Genomic DNA, 16,320 nt, shown 5'->3' on the forward strand with positions numbered 1-16,320 from the left:
GAAAAACATTCTAAGCATAATTTCATCAATCTTCATGGGAATGATATCGTATTTGCCTACTATAATATCGTTTTGATCTTGTGCACTTGCGAGTAAAATGTACCAATTATTCGCCTATTAATTTAGGTGGATAATTGGCATAATAGCAATTGCAGAAGTATATAGAATGAGGTGGCAGTTGCACAAGCATCCATGTGGCAGTGGTGGAAGATACTTGAAGACTACATGTATAAGAGAAGTGTTGTGCAAATTTTAATTACTCGCAAGTGCAAGAATCGTTTGCAATAAAGGGTTTTGCAAGTGCGAAGTCAATCCCATAGAGAATTGTGTTTTTTAAAACAATTTTAATCTAAACTAATTAAATCCTAACTTAGTCTTGAAAATTGATTTGATTTTTGAAATTGAAAACGAAACAAAATAAAATTAATCAAAAGATAAATACTAAGGTTTTAAGAATTTGCACTCACCAAATCAAAGCACATATTATTATGTTTGTTCATACATCCGAATTTCAATAAAATCCTATGCATGCTCTTTTTTTTTATATATAAATAACCTATTGAAAGATTCCATGAATCCATCCATTATACAAAATTACAAATCACAATGCATATCCAACTTAAATCAAAATCATCAAATGTATCCGTTTGATTAACGAAAAACAATGAATATCCAATTTAAATTGAAAGATGCAATGTATCCGTTGGATGAAACACATTGAATATCCAACTTTGGCAAAAATATTAATCTAAACAATCAATTACAAGAACTTAATCAAATAATTGATTTGAAATGAACAGACATTACACTAAACGTCGGAATTGTATGAACAAAATATAAAAATATGCAAACAAATCAATGGTGAGGCTTCATCTTCAACCTTAGTTGAAGGTTTAGCCTCTCATGACAAAAGGAATCATAAAGAAACTAATTAACTTCATTAAAATCAAAGAACTTACAAAAGAATTGGTGTTCAGAGCTACAAAAACCCAGATAACACGAAAATGACAAATAACAGGGTCTCTTGGCACGCCTCCGTACATTTCCCTAGAAAAGTATAGTATTTATAACTCTAATTAAGGATTTCCACACTCCTAGGTCAGACGAGTGCGCTCGATTGCACTCTAGGTGCGCTCGAGCGTACTCGAGAATTTTTCAGGGTTTCTGCGGTGCAGCGCATGGGCGCTGCTTGCTTGGGTAAATGCAGGAGTGCGCTTGAGCGGGCCTTGCTAGGTACAAGCATAGATGCACTCGAGCGTGGTACTGTGCGCTCGATCCCACTTCTAGAATTTCACTTGTTTCCTACTTTGCAATTTTTACCTTAAAGCTGCAGTTTTCTCTTAACAATCTGCAAAACGCTAAGACACCAAAACTAACAGAAACATAAAAAAATAACAAAACTAAAGGCTTAACAAATGTAAATTAAGGGGCCAAAATATGCAATATTTGGTACTCATCAAGAAGCAACTGAAATGTGGTTAGCTATTCTCTAGGATCAGTTCTGTTAGTCTTGTTGTAATTCAATTAGTTAGTTGGGAAGTTAGTTGAAGTTGTTGGGAAGTTAGTTGAAGTTGTTAAGTAGAAGGAACTATTAATAGCTTTGATGGCAATGTAATAATCAGCTTTGTAGTCATTTGTTCAGTTGTGAACTTGGAGGTTGAGCATCATTGAAATGCTTGTTCAATAAGAAATCTATCCATTATTTCCTTCTTCCATTCTTTCCATTCTTTCCTTTCTTTTCCTTCTTACTTTAGCTCGATTTTACAAAAAGGAAACCTAATCGGTTTTGAAAATGGGACACCCCTGCATGCCCCCATGTAGCTCTACTACTGCATCTAGGGCTGGCAAAACGGATTGGCGTGTCTGGTTCGTGTCAACCCGGTTGACTCACGAACCCGTTTATGCTAACCTAAACCTAACACGTTTATATAAACGTGTCAAACACCCAAACTTAAACATGACACGACACGTGTAACCTATTTAGATAAACGTGTCATTTCGGGTTCACATGACCCGACCTGTTAACACGTTTAATTTAGCTGTCAATAGGGTTTAACCCGGCACAACTTGACTTGACCCGACATGACAGCTAAGTTATTTTAATTTTTATAGCCTAACTAAATGGCAAAATCCCAGCAACCAAGCAGCAATGTGGCCGTTTTGAATTGAAAAAGAAAGGTGGTTGGGAGGATTAGAAAAAAAAAAATAATAATAATGGTGGTTGGGAGAATTGATAGAAAGCCTCCAAAACAACAAAAGCTAATTCATGAATCTATTGTTAGTGTTGATTGAACTTGAGCATATACATATCAATATATCTTAAAATAACACGCATAAATTCAATAAACATATGGACAATCTATTTAGCTCAATTTTAAGATACGTGTCTAATTCCAATAGACATCTATAGCATGCAATACAAAACAAATGGATGACAATTCAATTTTTTTTTTTTTTTTTTTTGGGTTAAAAATTTAAGTTAAAAAAATTAAAAAATAAAAAATAAATAGGTCAACCTGCGGGTTGACACAACACGACCCATTTATTAAATGGGTTTCGAACCTGATTAACCTAAACCTTAACCCTAAAATTATGTGTCATGTTCGCAGGTCACATATTAAATTGCTAACCCTAGCCGCATAAGATACATCCACTACAAATGACTTGTTTGTTTGAATAATATAAAATAATAATAATAATTGACAAGAATTGAATTAACATTATTTGTTTTTTGGTTGCTGGGCCTAGAAGCAGATGGGCCCAGTAACTTTTTTTTTTTTTTTTTTTGTGGCAAGTGACAACTCACCTTTGGAGCCTCCCGAGCTTGACCTCCCTTTGCAATTGCCCCCAAAATGTTTCCCGCCAAAAAAGACCTACTCTTCCTCTTCTCTTCCCGCCATTTCAAAACCCATCCCCGACCCCCGATCACGACCAGCGGCTGGGATCTCACGAGAAAACAGCTTCTTCGTAAGCACAATCATGCTCTCTTCTTCAACTGATCTAATCCTTCTTACTCTCAACATTACTTTTAATGCTTCTTGTATCATCTAGGGTTAGGGTTTGCTACTTTTGTGAGATTAATTACATCCATTTTGTTTCTTTACCTAGTTGATTCCGCTGAGATCTGAAACGATTTTCGCTTTGTTTATCGGAAAATAGGCTCAGCACACAACCATGACCAGAGAGGAGATCGGAAATGGAAGCGAAGACATGGTAATTGATGAGTGTGAACCTGAAGGCCGTGAACGGAACTCCGTTCCTGACGAATTTAACGCCAACTATCTCAAAGTCTATTACGGTATAATTGTATGCATTGAATCTAAATTTGAATTGGCTTGGATTCGCTAACTCATGTGGACATTTTGTTGCTGTTCTTTGTGGCAGGAAAGCTTTTCCCTCACGCAGATATATTCAAATGGATCTCCTATGGAAATGGTAAAGCCGTGCATGTGCGTGTGCGCCTGCTTAGAAATTGATATTTGTTCCTGTGTTGAATATGTGCTTGATTGCTGTGTAGATGGGAAGCATCCTGCCTGTGACCAGTCCTACTTCAGTCGAAGAGAGTTTTCGTACACGCTGGATAATGATATTTATCTGCGCTACCAGTCTTTCAACAGTGCATCTGAACTTGAAAATTCCATCAAAGAGAAGTGTCCGTTTAAAATCGATATAGGGCCTGTGTACAGTGTGGATGTAAGATTTCTATTAGACCACTCTTACGATGATGATTCGATTCGTGTTTTCATTAACAGTGATTGCTTGATTGACATAACTTGTAGACGTGTAGTTGTCCTCACACTTAAACTTGAATTTTTTAACGTTGTTCAATATATTCTTTTATTTTGAAGATGATGATAGTGAATGTACTAGCTGATTTTGTTCTATCTAGTACATTTTGTTCTAACCGAAGATAAAAACTATTTCTTTTGATACATGCTTGCCATGTTAGTTTTCCCAATTTTCTTGTAATGCATGTAATGAGTTGAGCTGGTTACTTGTATGCACAATCACAGAATCCATATCGAGTACTGTTTTTTTTTTTTTTTTTTTAAGCATAGCAGAGACTGGGATTGAATGCCAGGGTTCCTATTCTTGGTTTCTTGTGAATTTCAATTGTTGTACTTCTCGGCCCTATTCTTTTTTTTTTTTTTTTTTTCTTTATTATTATTATTTTTTTAAAGAAAAGATCTTTATTATGCTGCAGCCTGCAAAGAGGCATGCATATGCACAAACTGGTGATAATGTTTTCACTCCGGTGGAGAGGGAGCTTGTTTTTGATATTGTAAGTTAATCAACTTTTAAAGCCACTAAAACAGTCACAATTTAACTGAAAGTTTGACTATGAGGGATTGCTTGTTTGATGTGTTCGGCTTTCACTTTTTTCTGCAGGATATTACGGATTACGATGATGTTAGATACTGCTGCTCAGGAGCTGATGTTTGCTTGGACTGCTGGCCTCTAATGACAGTTGCTATCAAAGTGATTGATACTTCTCTCAGAGGTAGGGTGATATTTGCTTTTCTCCTTCACCCAAGCAAACAGAAGAAGAAAGACTAATTGGCATCTAATATATTATTTTGAGTAATTTGTTGGGTATTAGATCTTACCAGGATTGTGTTTAAATGAACACAACTAGAGGGACTTCTTAGCACATATTTATGGTGAATTTGAAGGGGTTTTGTTATGTTCTGAGTGAAAATAAAAGTTGGTGGTTGCACTTAAAACTGTACACTATTAGTTTGATGATATTCCTAGAAAAAGGCTAGTTGAGGCTCAAATGGTAAACAAGCCTGATGCCCTTGAAGAAGAGATAAAACTGCTGTTGGTGTAAAAAGGGTGGAGGCAGTGAATTGTAATTGTGACTGCACGAAGTCTTATTAGGTGGAGAGTCTGTGATTAGGAGTCCAGAAATAGAAGACTTGTTTGGAATGTTATTCCCATTTCTATAATTTCCACTAACACTAACGAGCACTTGTTTGGTTCCTGAAAACAGCCTGTTTTTCTAAACTGTTCTTAAAAAGAAGTGTTCTTGAAAATAGCCTGTTTTCAGAAGACATCATAATGATGTTTCTTGAAACTGTTTTCTATTTTAAGTTTTGTAAAATAGTTTTTTATTAGACAAAGCATATGAGCCGGTACAAGTTTCAGATCTCAAACATGCCTCTTATCTCTGCACTACTTATCGGGCAATGTTGGAGCTTTATGTTAATTGATTTTTATAATCTCCATTCCTACTTGTATGGTTTTACAGACCCTTACACCTGGCTTTCAATCCTCTTTTGCAGATGATTTCGGTTTTAATCATATTCTCTGGGTATTTAGTGGTCGACGTGGTGTTCATTGCTGGGTTTGTGATGGGAAAGCAAGGAGGTTATACAATAAGTAGTTGAATATATATATATATATTTCAAATTCCGTACTCATGTCATGACACTCAAGGATTCAAAACTGTACTGCCTTTACTCCTGCAGGTTGACAAATGAACAGAGGGCATCTATTGCGGAATATTTCCGTGTCTACAAGGTAGTATATTACGATGTTAAAAAAATTTTGAATTTGGCATATATTTTATGGTATGAAGAATAGTTTTTTCTGTACTCTGTTCAGGGAAATGAAAATAGTCTTAAAAAGGTGTCTTTTACGGGTCTTGCTCTGCATCCCTTCCTTGCGTAAGTGTTAATATATATTGAATTTCAACTTCTGAGCCCGTTATTTCCTCTCCTAAGGCATATTCCGTCTCTGCAGGAGATCATATACTGAAGTTCTCAAGGATTTCTTTGAGTCAAAATTGCTTTTAAGTCAAAAACTATTTTCAGCTGAGGAGCGATATGAGAAGATCTTAGAGATGATTCCTGATGAATGTATAAATTTTTTTCTGTTATGTATAAAATATTCTATGCCCATTGTTAAGTATTTCACATGAAGTTTTCTTTGCAGCTATTACTTCTGAACTTCGGGGGAAGTGGCAGGAGAACAAGCGATCCTCCATTTCAAAAGAAGACACTAATGTTGTCAGATGGCAGCAACTAAAACATATATTGCAATCGGGAAGACCGAAGGTATGATATCTCTAGTGTCGCACAATTGTCTCTCTCTAGGACCTTGTAATAAAAATTGGATATCAGTGCTACACATGCTAGCATGAATAGTAGAAGAGAACTAATATGTATACTGGTCTATAACTTTGTATAAGGCATCCAGATGCAATAGATTGGAATAGCAGATTTTTCAGCCAATTTTTGTTTTTTTATTTATCATTCCCATGGAATGACATCGTTGCCTTCCAATAATGTAGACAACCATTGCTTAAAACAATTTAATAGAGCTGATACCAGCATAGTTGTTTAAGGTCAAATCCTTCTATTGCTCATTGACTTGTACTAAAGGGTGCCGCTTTCCTTGGAAGAGTGTGTGGCGAACTCAGGTTCCTTTGAGGGCGGCCTTTTTCACATGGTTGGCGGCTCTAGGTAAGATCCTCACCATGGATAATCTTAGGAAGTGGCTCGTCGTCATGATGGATAGATGTTGCATATGTAAGAGGAATGGAGAGTTTGTTGATCACCTTCTTCATTGTGACGTGGCTTATGCCATTTGGATTGCCTTTTTCAGTTGTTTTGGGTTGTACTGGGTTAAACCTAAATGTGTAGTCGATCTATTTGCCTATTGGTGAACCTCTAGCAGTTCGAGGAATACTGCAATGTGGAAGATGGTGTATATGTGCCTTTTATGGTGTTTATGGAGGGAAATGAATGACAAGTTTTGAGGACCAGGAAAGAACGATAGATGAGATTTTATCTTTATTCTTCAAATCTTTGTAACAGCTGGTTATATTTTTCCTTTGTTGATTAGTTATAGTCACTTGTTCTTTTTGCTTCTTCTAGTTAGATGCTTCCTTTTGTATATTTCCGTTGTACTTATGGGTGCCTTACACTTTAAATCCGTTTATAATACAATTAGTAGACTGCCTCTTTTTTCTACAACTGTGTGCTTCAAATTTTATCAGTACCATAGTGATGTGTTTTCTAGTTATAATTAGGCCAACTTAGACAGAACCTTTATTTATGCAATCTTTGATAGGAATGAAGAAATTAAGGAAGATGTAGATAAGGTTTAGTACTGGTTGCTGAGTGCCATCCATGCAATGTATAGCAAATAGGCAATAGCAGGGGTTTGAAGCAGCTGAATATTGGAAAGCTTAGGATGAATACAATTGTGACAAAGGTGATGATGGGTCCATAGAAAGCCTGTGGCATGAAATTCTCTAATCTAGTAAAGTGTGATTTAATTTTCGTGGAACTTAATTTTGTTTTACCTCTTTACTTGTTTCAGGCACAAGGGCTGCGAAGGTGTGTTGAAGAGATTGTATTCTCTTTTACCTATCCTAGGCTTGATATGGAGGTTTGTGTAATGCCACCCTTGTTTTAAGTTTTCATTCTTCTCAGGGTCGTATATCAGCACAGATGAGGAATTATATACTCCTTACACAAGTAAACCTTTTATGTCTGACATGCTATAATAGTTTTCTCATTTGGCCTATCTGCTCGCTTTTTAGGTTTCAAAACACATGAACCATTTGCTAAAAGCACCATTCTGTGTACACCCAAAAACAGGTCAGCCCCTGGAATATTTGTTAATATTGGATATGAATGGCAATATTTCTATAATTTTGTACTGTAAACATTGTAAACATTATAAACATTATCTGATAATGTTCTTGAAAATCTTAATGGTATTATTTTGCTCAGACACCAAAACCTTTTTAACTTAAGGAAGTTGATAGGACTCCACGATAATTTGAACAGAAATAGATAGATATATGATAGATAATGAACTCCAATTAAGGGTTGGAGACAAACCACAAAGACAAATATCTGATTACAATTTTTATAACCCATGGATTCTACAATCATTGTCTTATACTAGACTCACACACGACTACCCACATAACATAATAGATTGTCCACTAAAACATAACCACCTGAGCATGATGCTTATCTACCCACATAACATAACAATTACCCACATGACATAACCACTTCCCATTCCACTACCATGCTGCAACGTGCCATAACCACTTCCCCTTTTACTGTCGTGCTGCCCCACGTTGCCCCACGTCTCCTTTAGCTTTACTCCATGACCGAATCCTATATGATTGGCATGTCTTCCCCTTCTATTGCCAGATAACGTGGATTAGGATGGTGAGAGCGTTGGGTCCTTTGTGGCAATCTATCATTCGCCCCCCCTTGAAGATTAGCCTTGTCCGCAAGGTTAATAGATGAGAGCTGCTGCTGGAGTTGCTCCGTGTCTTTCCATGTGGCATCTTCTGGAGCAAGATGCTTCCATTGGACCAAAACTTCAGTAAAAAACTTAGTTCCTTTTTTGACCCAGTGATAATTGAGTATGTGTAGAGGCTCGATAATTGGACCCGTGTCTTCAGAGAAGGGAGGTAGTGTGGTTGAGATGTTAGAAACGTCACCTATCTTCTTGAGGAGAGAAACATGAAACACAGTATAGACTTTGGACTCCTTAGGCAGCGTCAGCCTATATGCAACCGAGCCAACCTCCCCTATCACTTGGAATGGACCAAAAAACTTGTTGGCAAGTTTTTGATGAGCTCTACGGAATACACTTTGCTGACGATAGGGCTGTAGTTTCAAGAATACCCAATCACCCATGTGGAATTTCACTTCGCGACGCTTGGCATTGGCATATTGCTTCATGCGGTTGTTGGAATTGTGCAGATGAGACTTCAAGTCTCGAAGTAACTCATCACGATTCTGCAAATTGTGATCCACATTGCTGATTGGGGATGTCCCCACCAAATAATTGACCAAACGAGGTGGTGCTCGGCCATACAATGCTTGGAAAGGGGTTGTCCCTGTTGATGCCTGGAAGCTAGTATTATACCAGTATTCAGCCCATGCGATAAATGATTCCCACATCTTGGGATGCTGGCTGGTGAAACATCTTAAGTACTGTTCGATACAGCGGTTGACAACTTCAGTTTGCCCATCGGTTTGTGGGTGATAAGCTGAGCTCATTTTCAATGATGTATCTTGAAGTTTGAAAAACTCCTTCCAAAACGAGCTAAGAAAAATTGGGTCTCTGTCACTCACGATAGAATGGGGTACGCCATGGAGTTTCATCACCTCAGAAACAAAAATTTCTGCAACTTTCTTAGCTGAGTATGGATGACTTAATGCAAAGAAATGCCCATACTTTGTTAAGTGGTCAACAACAACCAAGATGGAATTTTTACCCATCGACAAAGACAACCCATCTATAAAATTTAAACTGACATCCTCCCAAACCTGATAAGGAATTGGCAGAGGCTGAAGAAGCCCAACTGGGGAACGAGCTTCAATTCTGTTTCTTCGGCAAACATCACATTCATAGACAAAATCCTGAATGTCTGTCTTCATGGCTTCCCAAAAAAAATTCTGGGCTTATCTTTTTAGAGTTCGCAAGATGCCTGAATGGCCTGCCAACTTGGAAGCATGAAACACATGAAGAATCTCATGCTTGAGGAGTGACTTAGGAGGAATGACAATGCAACCTTTAAAAAATAGTAACCCATCTCGTACCTTATATTTAGTCATTAACTCTGGTTGCGCTTGTAGCTTTTGGTGAATTGCAATTAGATAAGGATCAGCCACGTTGATCTGTTTTAATTCCTCCCATAAGCTGAAATGTGGACCTGAAATGCCGTCAATAGCTGGAGCGGTTATGGAAATTAGGAGTGGGCTATGTGGCATCCGCGACATAGCGTCAGCTGCTGCGTTGGAGTGGCCTGGCCGATAAATGATTCCATAATCGAAACCCACCAACTTGGACACCCATTCTGCTGCTCGGGGTTGACGATGCGTTGTTCCAAGAGGAACTTGAGACTTTTTTGGTCCGTTTGTATCTGGAATTTGTTTCCCAGCAAATATGGTCACCACACTCTGATTTCCTCCATGATAGCTAGCATCTCTTTGGAGTAGATTGACCATGCTCGTTTAGAAGGTCCAAGAGCCTTGCTCAAATATGCAATGGGTCGCCCATTTTGGCTCAAGATTGCTCCAATTCCATAGTCCGATGCATCCGTCTCCACAATAAATTTGTTAGAAAAATCAGGTAGCAGCAAGACTGGCGTTGTCACCATGGCCGTTTTTAAGGTCTCAAATGCAGCATTGGCCTTTGGGTTCCATCCAAAATCTCCCTTCTTCAACAAGTCTGTTAATGGGGCGGCAATAACTCCATAATTTCACACAAACTTGCAGTAATAGCCCCTAAGGCCTAAAAAACCACGCAGCTCCGTGGCTGTCTTCGGTGGTGGCCAAGATTGCATACCATCAATCTTGCGATTATCAACCCTTACCCCTTCCTGAGAAATTATATGCCGCAAATAATCCACTTCAAGAGCCCCAAATGTACATTTGGAGGGCTTCACAAAGAATTTTTGAGTACTTAATATCTCAAAAATTTTATGCAGATGATCTACATGCTCATTCCAACATTTGCTAAATATGAGTATGTCGTCAAAGAAAACCAAAAGAAATTTCCGTAAATAAGGTCGAAATACCTCATTCAGGGCTGCTTGGAATGTGGATGGTGCATTGCATAAGCCAAATGGCATCATCACATACTCATAGTGACCACTATGGGTTTGGAAGGTTGTCTTATGTATGTCTTCCGGTTGAACTTGGATTTGGTGGTAGCCTGCTCGTAAGTCCAACTTAGTGAAATGGACTACACCATGGAGTTCATCTAACATGTCATCCACCGTAGGAATTGGAAATCGATCTTTAATGGTTACCGCATTTAACGCCCGGTAGTCCGTACAAACCTTCACGACCCGTCCTTTTTTTTAACCAATAAAATTGGTGATGAAAAAGGACTTGTGCTAGGCCGGATTAGCCCTGTGGTTAGCATCTCCATCACTTGCCGCTCTATCTCATTTTTTTGAAAGAGAGCGTATCGATATGGTCTCACGTTAACTGCTACAGTGTCATCTTTTAATGGAATTTTGTGGTCAAAAATCCTGGAAGGTGGAATTCCTGGAGCAAGTCGTGGATTTCTGGTGGTAAGGTCACAGCCTCTGCTTGGGGCTTCACCAGTGAGACAATGACAAATAATTCCCCTTCTCCTTGCATTTCACGGTCAAGAGTCTGGATAAGTATCTCACGAATGGGCTCTACCGCCTGGGCTGCGAGTGTGATGGACTGACCATCCCATTGAAAACTCATCGTCATTGTTTTCCAGTTACATAGCACGGGCCCAAGAATTTCCAACCACTGAATACCCAATACAACATCTAACCCATGCAATGGTAAGGAATAAAATGTAGTGGAAAATTGAAACCCTTGTATGGAAATTAGCACATTCTCATACCTCTCTTGGCACTGTGGCCTTTCATCATTTGCTACCTTGATAGCAAATTCTTCCACCGGTGTTACAAGAAGTTGTAGTGCTTGAGCTACCTTATGATCCATGAAATTGTGGGTAGACCCACTATCAATCAAGATGATCAATGTCCTACCAATGACAACTTTGATACGCATGGTTTTGGGTCCATTACAACCGGCAATGGCATGGAGAGAGATGAGTGGTTCTTCCTCCTCTGCGACCGGTTTGCCGTCTATTGCTCCTTCAAATGGGTCTCCATCATCATCCACTGCATCTTCCGTGGTGTAAGCTTCAAGGAAGAAAGCTTGAGGTTTTTGACACTGGTGTCCCGGCGTGAATTTCTCATTGCAAGAAAAACATAAGCCCTTCTCTCGATGTTTTTGCATCTCCTCCCATGACAATTTCTTTGCACTTCTAGACAAATATGTCAGTGTTACTGGTATTGCCGCAGATGGCCCAGCAGTGGTTGTTACTTGCCTATAAGATTTTTGCATGAAGTTGGTGTAGTGGGACTTGGGCCCTTCACTTTGCGTTGTCTTCCGTGATTTTGAGAGATTTTCATCCCTCATGCATGCCGACTCAATGGCATCACAAAGGGTCTTGGGTTTGAACGTTCGAATTGCAGAGACAATGTCTTGCTTTAAGCCCCCAAGGAATGCTCCTACTAGTGCTTTTTGACACCACCTGTCCACCCGATTCGCTAGACGTTCAAACTCTTGTTGGTATTCCCGCAATGTCCCCACTTGCTGGATTGTGGTAAGTGCTTCGTCATAGTCCTCAATTTCAGTAGGACCGAAACGGATCATCAACTCCCATTCAAATACCTCCCAAGTAGTGGCCAATCATTCCTCCTGATACACAGCTTCTTTAACCATTGCCACCATTGATTGGCCTCACTTTCTAGATGAAAGGCAGCCAACGACACCCGTTGTTCCTCCAGAGTTTGCTTATAGTCGAAGTATTGGACTACCCGGTTTATCCAAATTGTAGGATCGTCCCCAAATAACGGGGAAAATCCAGTTTAGCGAAGCCATTTGATCCTTTAGAACCATTTGAATGCCCAGTAGAATGATCCCCATGCCCTTGAAATGATCCTTGATCTTTTGTTCCAGATGACTCGCCCTTCTCGAGAGACTTGGAGAATAATTCCCTAAGCTCATGAAAATTAGACTGTGACTCCGTACCCAGCTTCGCAATTCCTTCTTTCAGCTCATGTATTTCCATCTCCAATTTCTCGATGCGATCCTTGTTGGTAGCCATGCTCTGATACCAAATTGATAGGACTCCACGATAATTTGAACAGAAATAGATAGATATATGATAGATAATGAACTCCAATTAAGGGTTGGAGACAAACCACAAAAACAAATGTCTGATTACAATTTGTATAACCCATGGATTCTACAATCATTGTCTTATACTAGACTCACACATGACTTCTACTCACACACGACTACCCGTAATAGATACCCACGAAAACATAACCACCTAAACATAATACTTATCTACCGACGTAAGATAACAATTACCCACATGACATAACCACTTCCCATTCCACTACCATGCTGCAACGTGCCATAACCACTTCCCCTTTTACTGTCATGCTGCCCCACGTTGCCCCACGTCTCCTTTAGCTTTACTCCATTACCGAATCCTATGTGATTGGCACGTCTTCCCCTCCTACTGCCAGATAACGTGGTTTAGCATGGTGAGAGCGTTGGGTCCTTCGTGGCAATCTATCAGAAGTAAATTAGTTGTTGTTAACTACTAGGGATGGAAGTCATATGCTTATAGTATGAAGCCTTGAATAAGTGACATCTGCAACCATCTTTTCTGGCAAATATATGTTAGTTTTGTGGGTCATTTTAGTATCTAATAGTATTTATTCTACTTTTCCAGGTCGTGTTTGTGTTCCTATTGATCCAAATTGTTGTGAGGAATTTGATCCTACTGCAGTACCAACCCTTTCCAAGGTAAACTTGTATGGAGTGATCATTGTTTCTTTTCCGTTGCATAACTGCTTGCCAGAAGGGAAGATTTTTCAATCCCAGTTGAAACATTTTGTAAATTTTTTTATCTAAGAACAACTTAGCTCTTGTTCTAATGATGTAGACCTTGAATTATTGCTGATTTCTATGTGGTGCAATCTATTTAGGTTCAACAATTTCCATTAGTGTCTGGACAGAAATTTGCCTAGAATTACTCAATATAAGAACAGTAATACTGGGCTGAGAAGTAGTGAAATTTTACATAACCTACTCTTCTGCCACTTATTGGAAATTGTGGAGTTGTGACTGCTCCCCATTTTTTATTATTGAAGCTTTGTAAGGTTTGGACAAGGGACCTAGCCCATACCAATATCCCTTTCTACTATATTTTTTCTAATTTTATCTTTCGTAGTCTTAATACTTGTCCACATAGCCAACTCCAAGTTGTATGAACAGAGGCTTTGTTAAGTTGTTTAGTCTTAGCTCTCAACCATAGAACTCATCTCAGCTAAGCAATATATATCTTGATTTCTCCGCTGAGACCATCTTAATATTTAGAATCATACAATATTAATAAAAACAAAAAACAAAAAAAATTAGAATCACAAACTAATTAGTATTTTTTTGGGTTCAGCATAATGAAAGTCTTCTTTAGGCCTAGTTTTGGGCTATTAATTTTTTTCCGTTAAGAGTTTCTTGAGAACTTTGATGAGTAGCTTGTTTATGCTGTTACTCAAACTCAACTTCATTAAGCATTTGTCCCAACTGCCTGTTACTCAAGTAAAATATGACTAGCATGACTTAATGCAGCTCATCTTTTCCTTAGCCAGCTACCTTCTGTCATACATGCTTGCTAAAGTATCCGGTTAACTTGTCACTTGATTAACAACCACATGATTTAACTAATCCAACATTTTTTTTTTTTTTTTAATGCATGCCATATGCTAGTTTTTGTGTCTAGAAATCTTCTTCTTGGAGCACACTTGTACCTTAATACTCGCACTTTATTACAGATTATGTGGAATTTGTCTCCTGGATCTCAAGAAGTCTTGTTTATTTATTTAACTAATTTTTGCAGCTTTTAGAAGAAATGAACATGGGAACTTTGAGAGCAGATGTTGATAATGGTATGTTAATACAAAACTAAGAATTTTCTTTTCTTTTTTTTCTTTTTTTTTTTTTTTTTTTTTTTTTTCATTACCTTTACAGTCCTTGTCATAATCATCAAATTTTCGATGCATCCTGTACTTCTTTGGTGGTTCATGAAGTCAATCTAAAACCAATGACACCAGATGGTTGATGCAAGGGTGGGGCTTCCTTCCCATTTAGGATTTGTTAAATTAGTGTAGGAGATGATAACACCTGAGAAGTTAAATTGGCGGTCAGATAGTTGTATGATTGGTCAACTTTTGTTTTAGGTCTTGCATGCTACCTTCGACACAGATACCATTTGGAATTTGTTTTTCCAGTAGTACTGATTGTGTTGTAAATTTTTTGCTTGATGGCAGAATGGGATAGAACCTCACTTGGCAAATCAATCAGGTTTTTCAGATCATCTTTCTTGCAGCCTCTGCTGAAGTCTTGCAAGGTATTTCTCGCCCTCTCTTCTTGTCCCTTTTTGTGTCAATTTAAGAAATTTCCCTCTAGTTCAGAATTGTCTTGACATGTGTCTGCTTATTGCATATTTATGGCTGCACTTTTGGACTTTGATTGGGTGGTTTGATTGGGTGGTCCTCAGTCTATGTTTTGGATTATTCTAGGTCACCTATTTTACAATATACAGTTTCTTCTAAAATACAGACTATTTGCGAAAAGTTAGGCCTTGGAAATTGTCTCCTTTTTTTTTTCTTCCCCTTTCAAGGAATGTCAAAAAGGTTGCTAATGCATGTCTATTTCTTCCTCATAATGCATTTGCTTTAAACTCTTATGTAAATATATAAATTCTTTTTCCGTAGTTAGATTTTTCTAAGATGCTAGTTTTGGAGAAGGAAGCACTAGGTTAACTATGCAATTCACAAAATTGTTGCAGGAGGAGATAGAAAATTCGTACAATGCCAAACTGCAACACTCAAAGAATTCCATGAGTTGGTAATGCTTCTCTAGTTAATTCATCAACATGCATCCAGCTTTCAGAGTCACCCTTAACTATTAATGTGAAATTATATTTTAAGGAATTTGTATTGTTGCTGGCGGACTTCATTTTGTTTAATGGCAAAAGTTTGAACGCAAATGCAACATTTCATCTTAGTATATTCTGCTGCAACTATGTTGCTAGAATGCCCTACTTTTCCAATGAAAACTGCATGAACACGGCATAAATTTCTTTGTTCTCATCTGTTAAAAGAGACTATTGTACCCATTAATCTGGATGTATTTATCACAATAGAAAGCTTTTTTTGATTTAACTGATTTCATTCTAAGCCTTGGATGTCCTAGATTTCTTGTCTATCACAACCAGTACAGTAGATTGTTTGATAAGAAATGGCCATTTATGATGATGAATAAATACTGGTTGATTAAAGTTGATTTCCACCTAATTATTTATGGCATGATGTAAAATATCTGATGAGGAAAGTAGAATTCATTCCAGTGGGAGCCAGAAATTACTATCGGTAGAAACTGCTCCATAGTTGACCTTGAGTGTGCCATTTTCAAATCTACTTGCATGTGCTATTATATTGCTGCCAGCCTGCCAAATGCATCTGTTATCTCAATAAAGCTGCTAGGAATTCGATTTAGACTAAGGTTACGTGTGGTGCGTGGAAAGCCTTTTATTGAAAATAGAAGATCATCGTTTATATATATAATAAATTCACCAAATCAACTTTTTTTTTTAATTTTTAATTTTTAATTATATATATATATATATATATATATATTAAACACCAAAACATCATTTTGGATTAGGTATATGTTATGTTTACATTGTTCACATTTAACTCAT

General features: G+C 37.9%; 1 protein-coding gene across 3 annotated transcripts; it reads left to right on the forward strand.

Moving 5' to 3' along the window:
• Positions 1 to 2,856: 2,856 nt before the first annotated feature.
• On the forward strand, positions 2,857 to 15,781 carry LOC132175198 (uncharacterized). 3 transcript variants are annotated; one of them, XM_059587069.2, is made up of 17 exons: positions 2,857 to 2,967; positions 3,109 to 3,298; positions 3,385 to 3,435; positions 3,518 to 3,693; positions 4,205 to 4,282; positions 4,390 to 4,501; positions 5,286 to 5,370; positions 5,472 to 5,523; positions 5,608 to 5,669; positions 5,746 to 5,861; positions 5,938 to 6,059; positions 7,330 to 7,398; positions 7,553 to 7,610; positions 13,288 to 13,361; positions 14,455 to 14,503; positions 14,885 to 14,964; positions 15,406 to 15,781. In XM_059587069.2, the coding sequence occupies exons 2-17, from the start codon at positions 3,175 to 3,177 to the stop codon at positions 15,466 to 15,468; spliced, it is 1,371 nt and encodes a 456-aa protein (XP_059443052.2). In that variant the 5' UTR covers positions 2,857 to 2,967; positions 3,109 to 3,174; the 3' UTR covers positions 15,469 to 15,781. The 3 variants fall into 3 exon arrangements, with proteins under 3 accessions (XP_059443052.2, XP_059443050.2, XP_059443049.2); XM_059587067.2 differs by having other exon boundaries at positions 3,160 to 3,298; XM_059587066.2 differs by lacking the exon at positions 2,857 to 2,967 and adding an exon at positions 2,974 to 3,052 and having other exon boundaries at positions 3,160 to 3,298.
• The last annotated feature ends 539 nt before the right edge of the window (positions 15,782 to 16,320 follow it).

This window comes from Corylus avellana, chromosome 3 (assembly GCF_965113065.1).
Source record: "Corylus avellana chromosome 3, dhCorAvel1.hap1.2, whole genome shotgun sequence".
Lineage (NCBI taxonomy): Eukaryota > Viridiplantae > Streptophyta > Magnoliopsida > Fagales > Betulaceae > Corylus > Corylus avellana.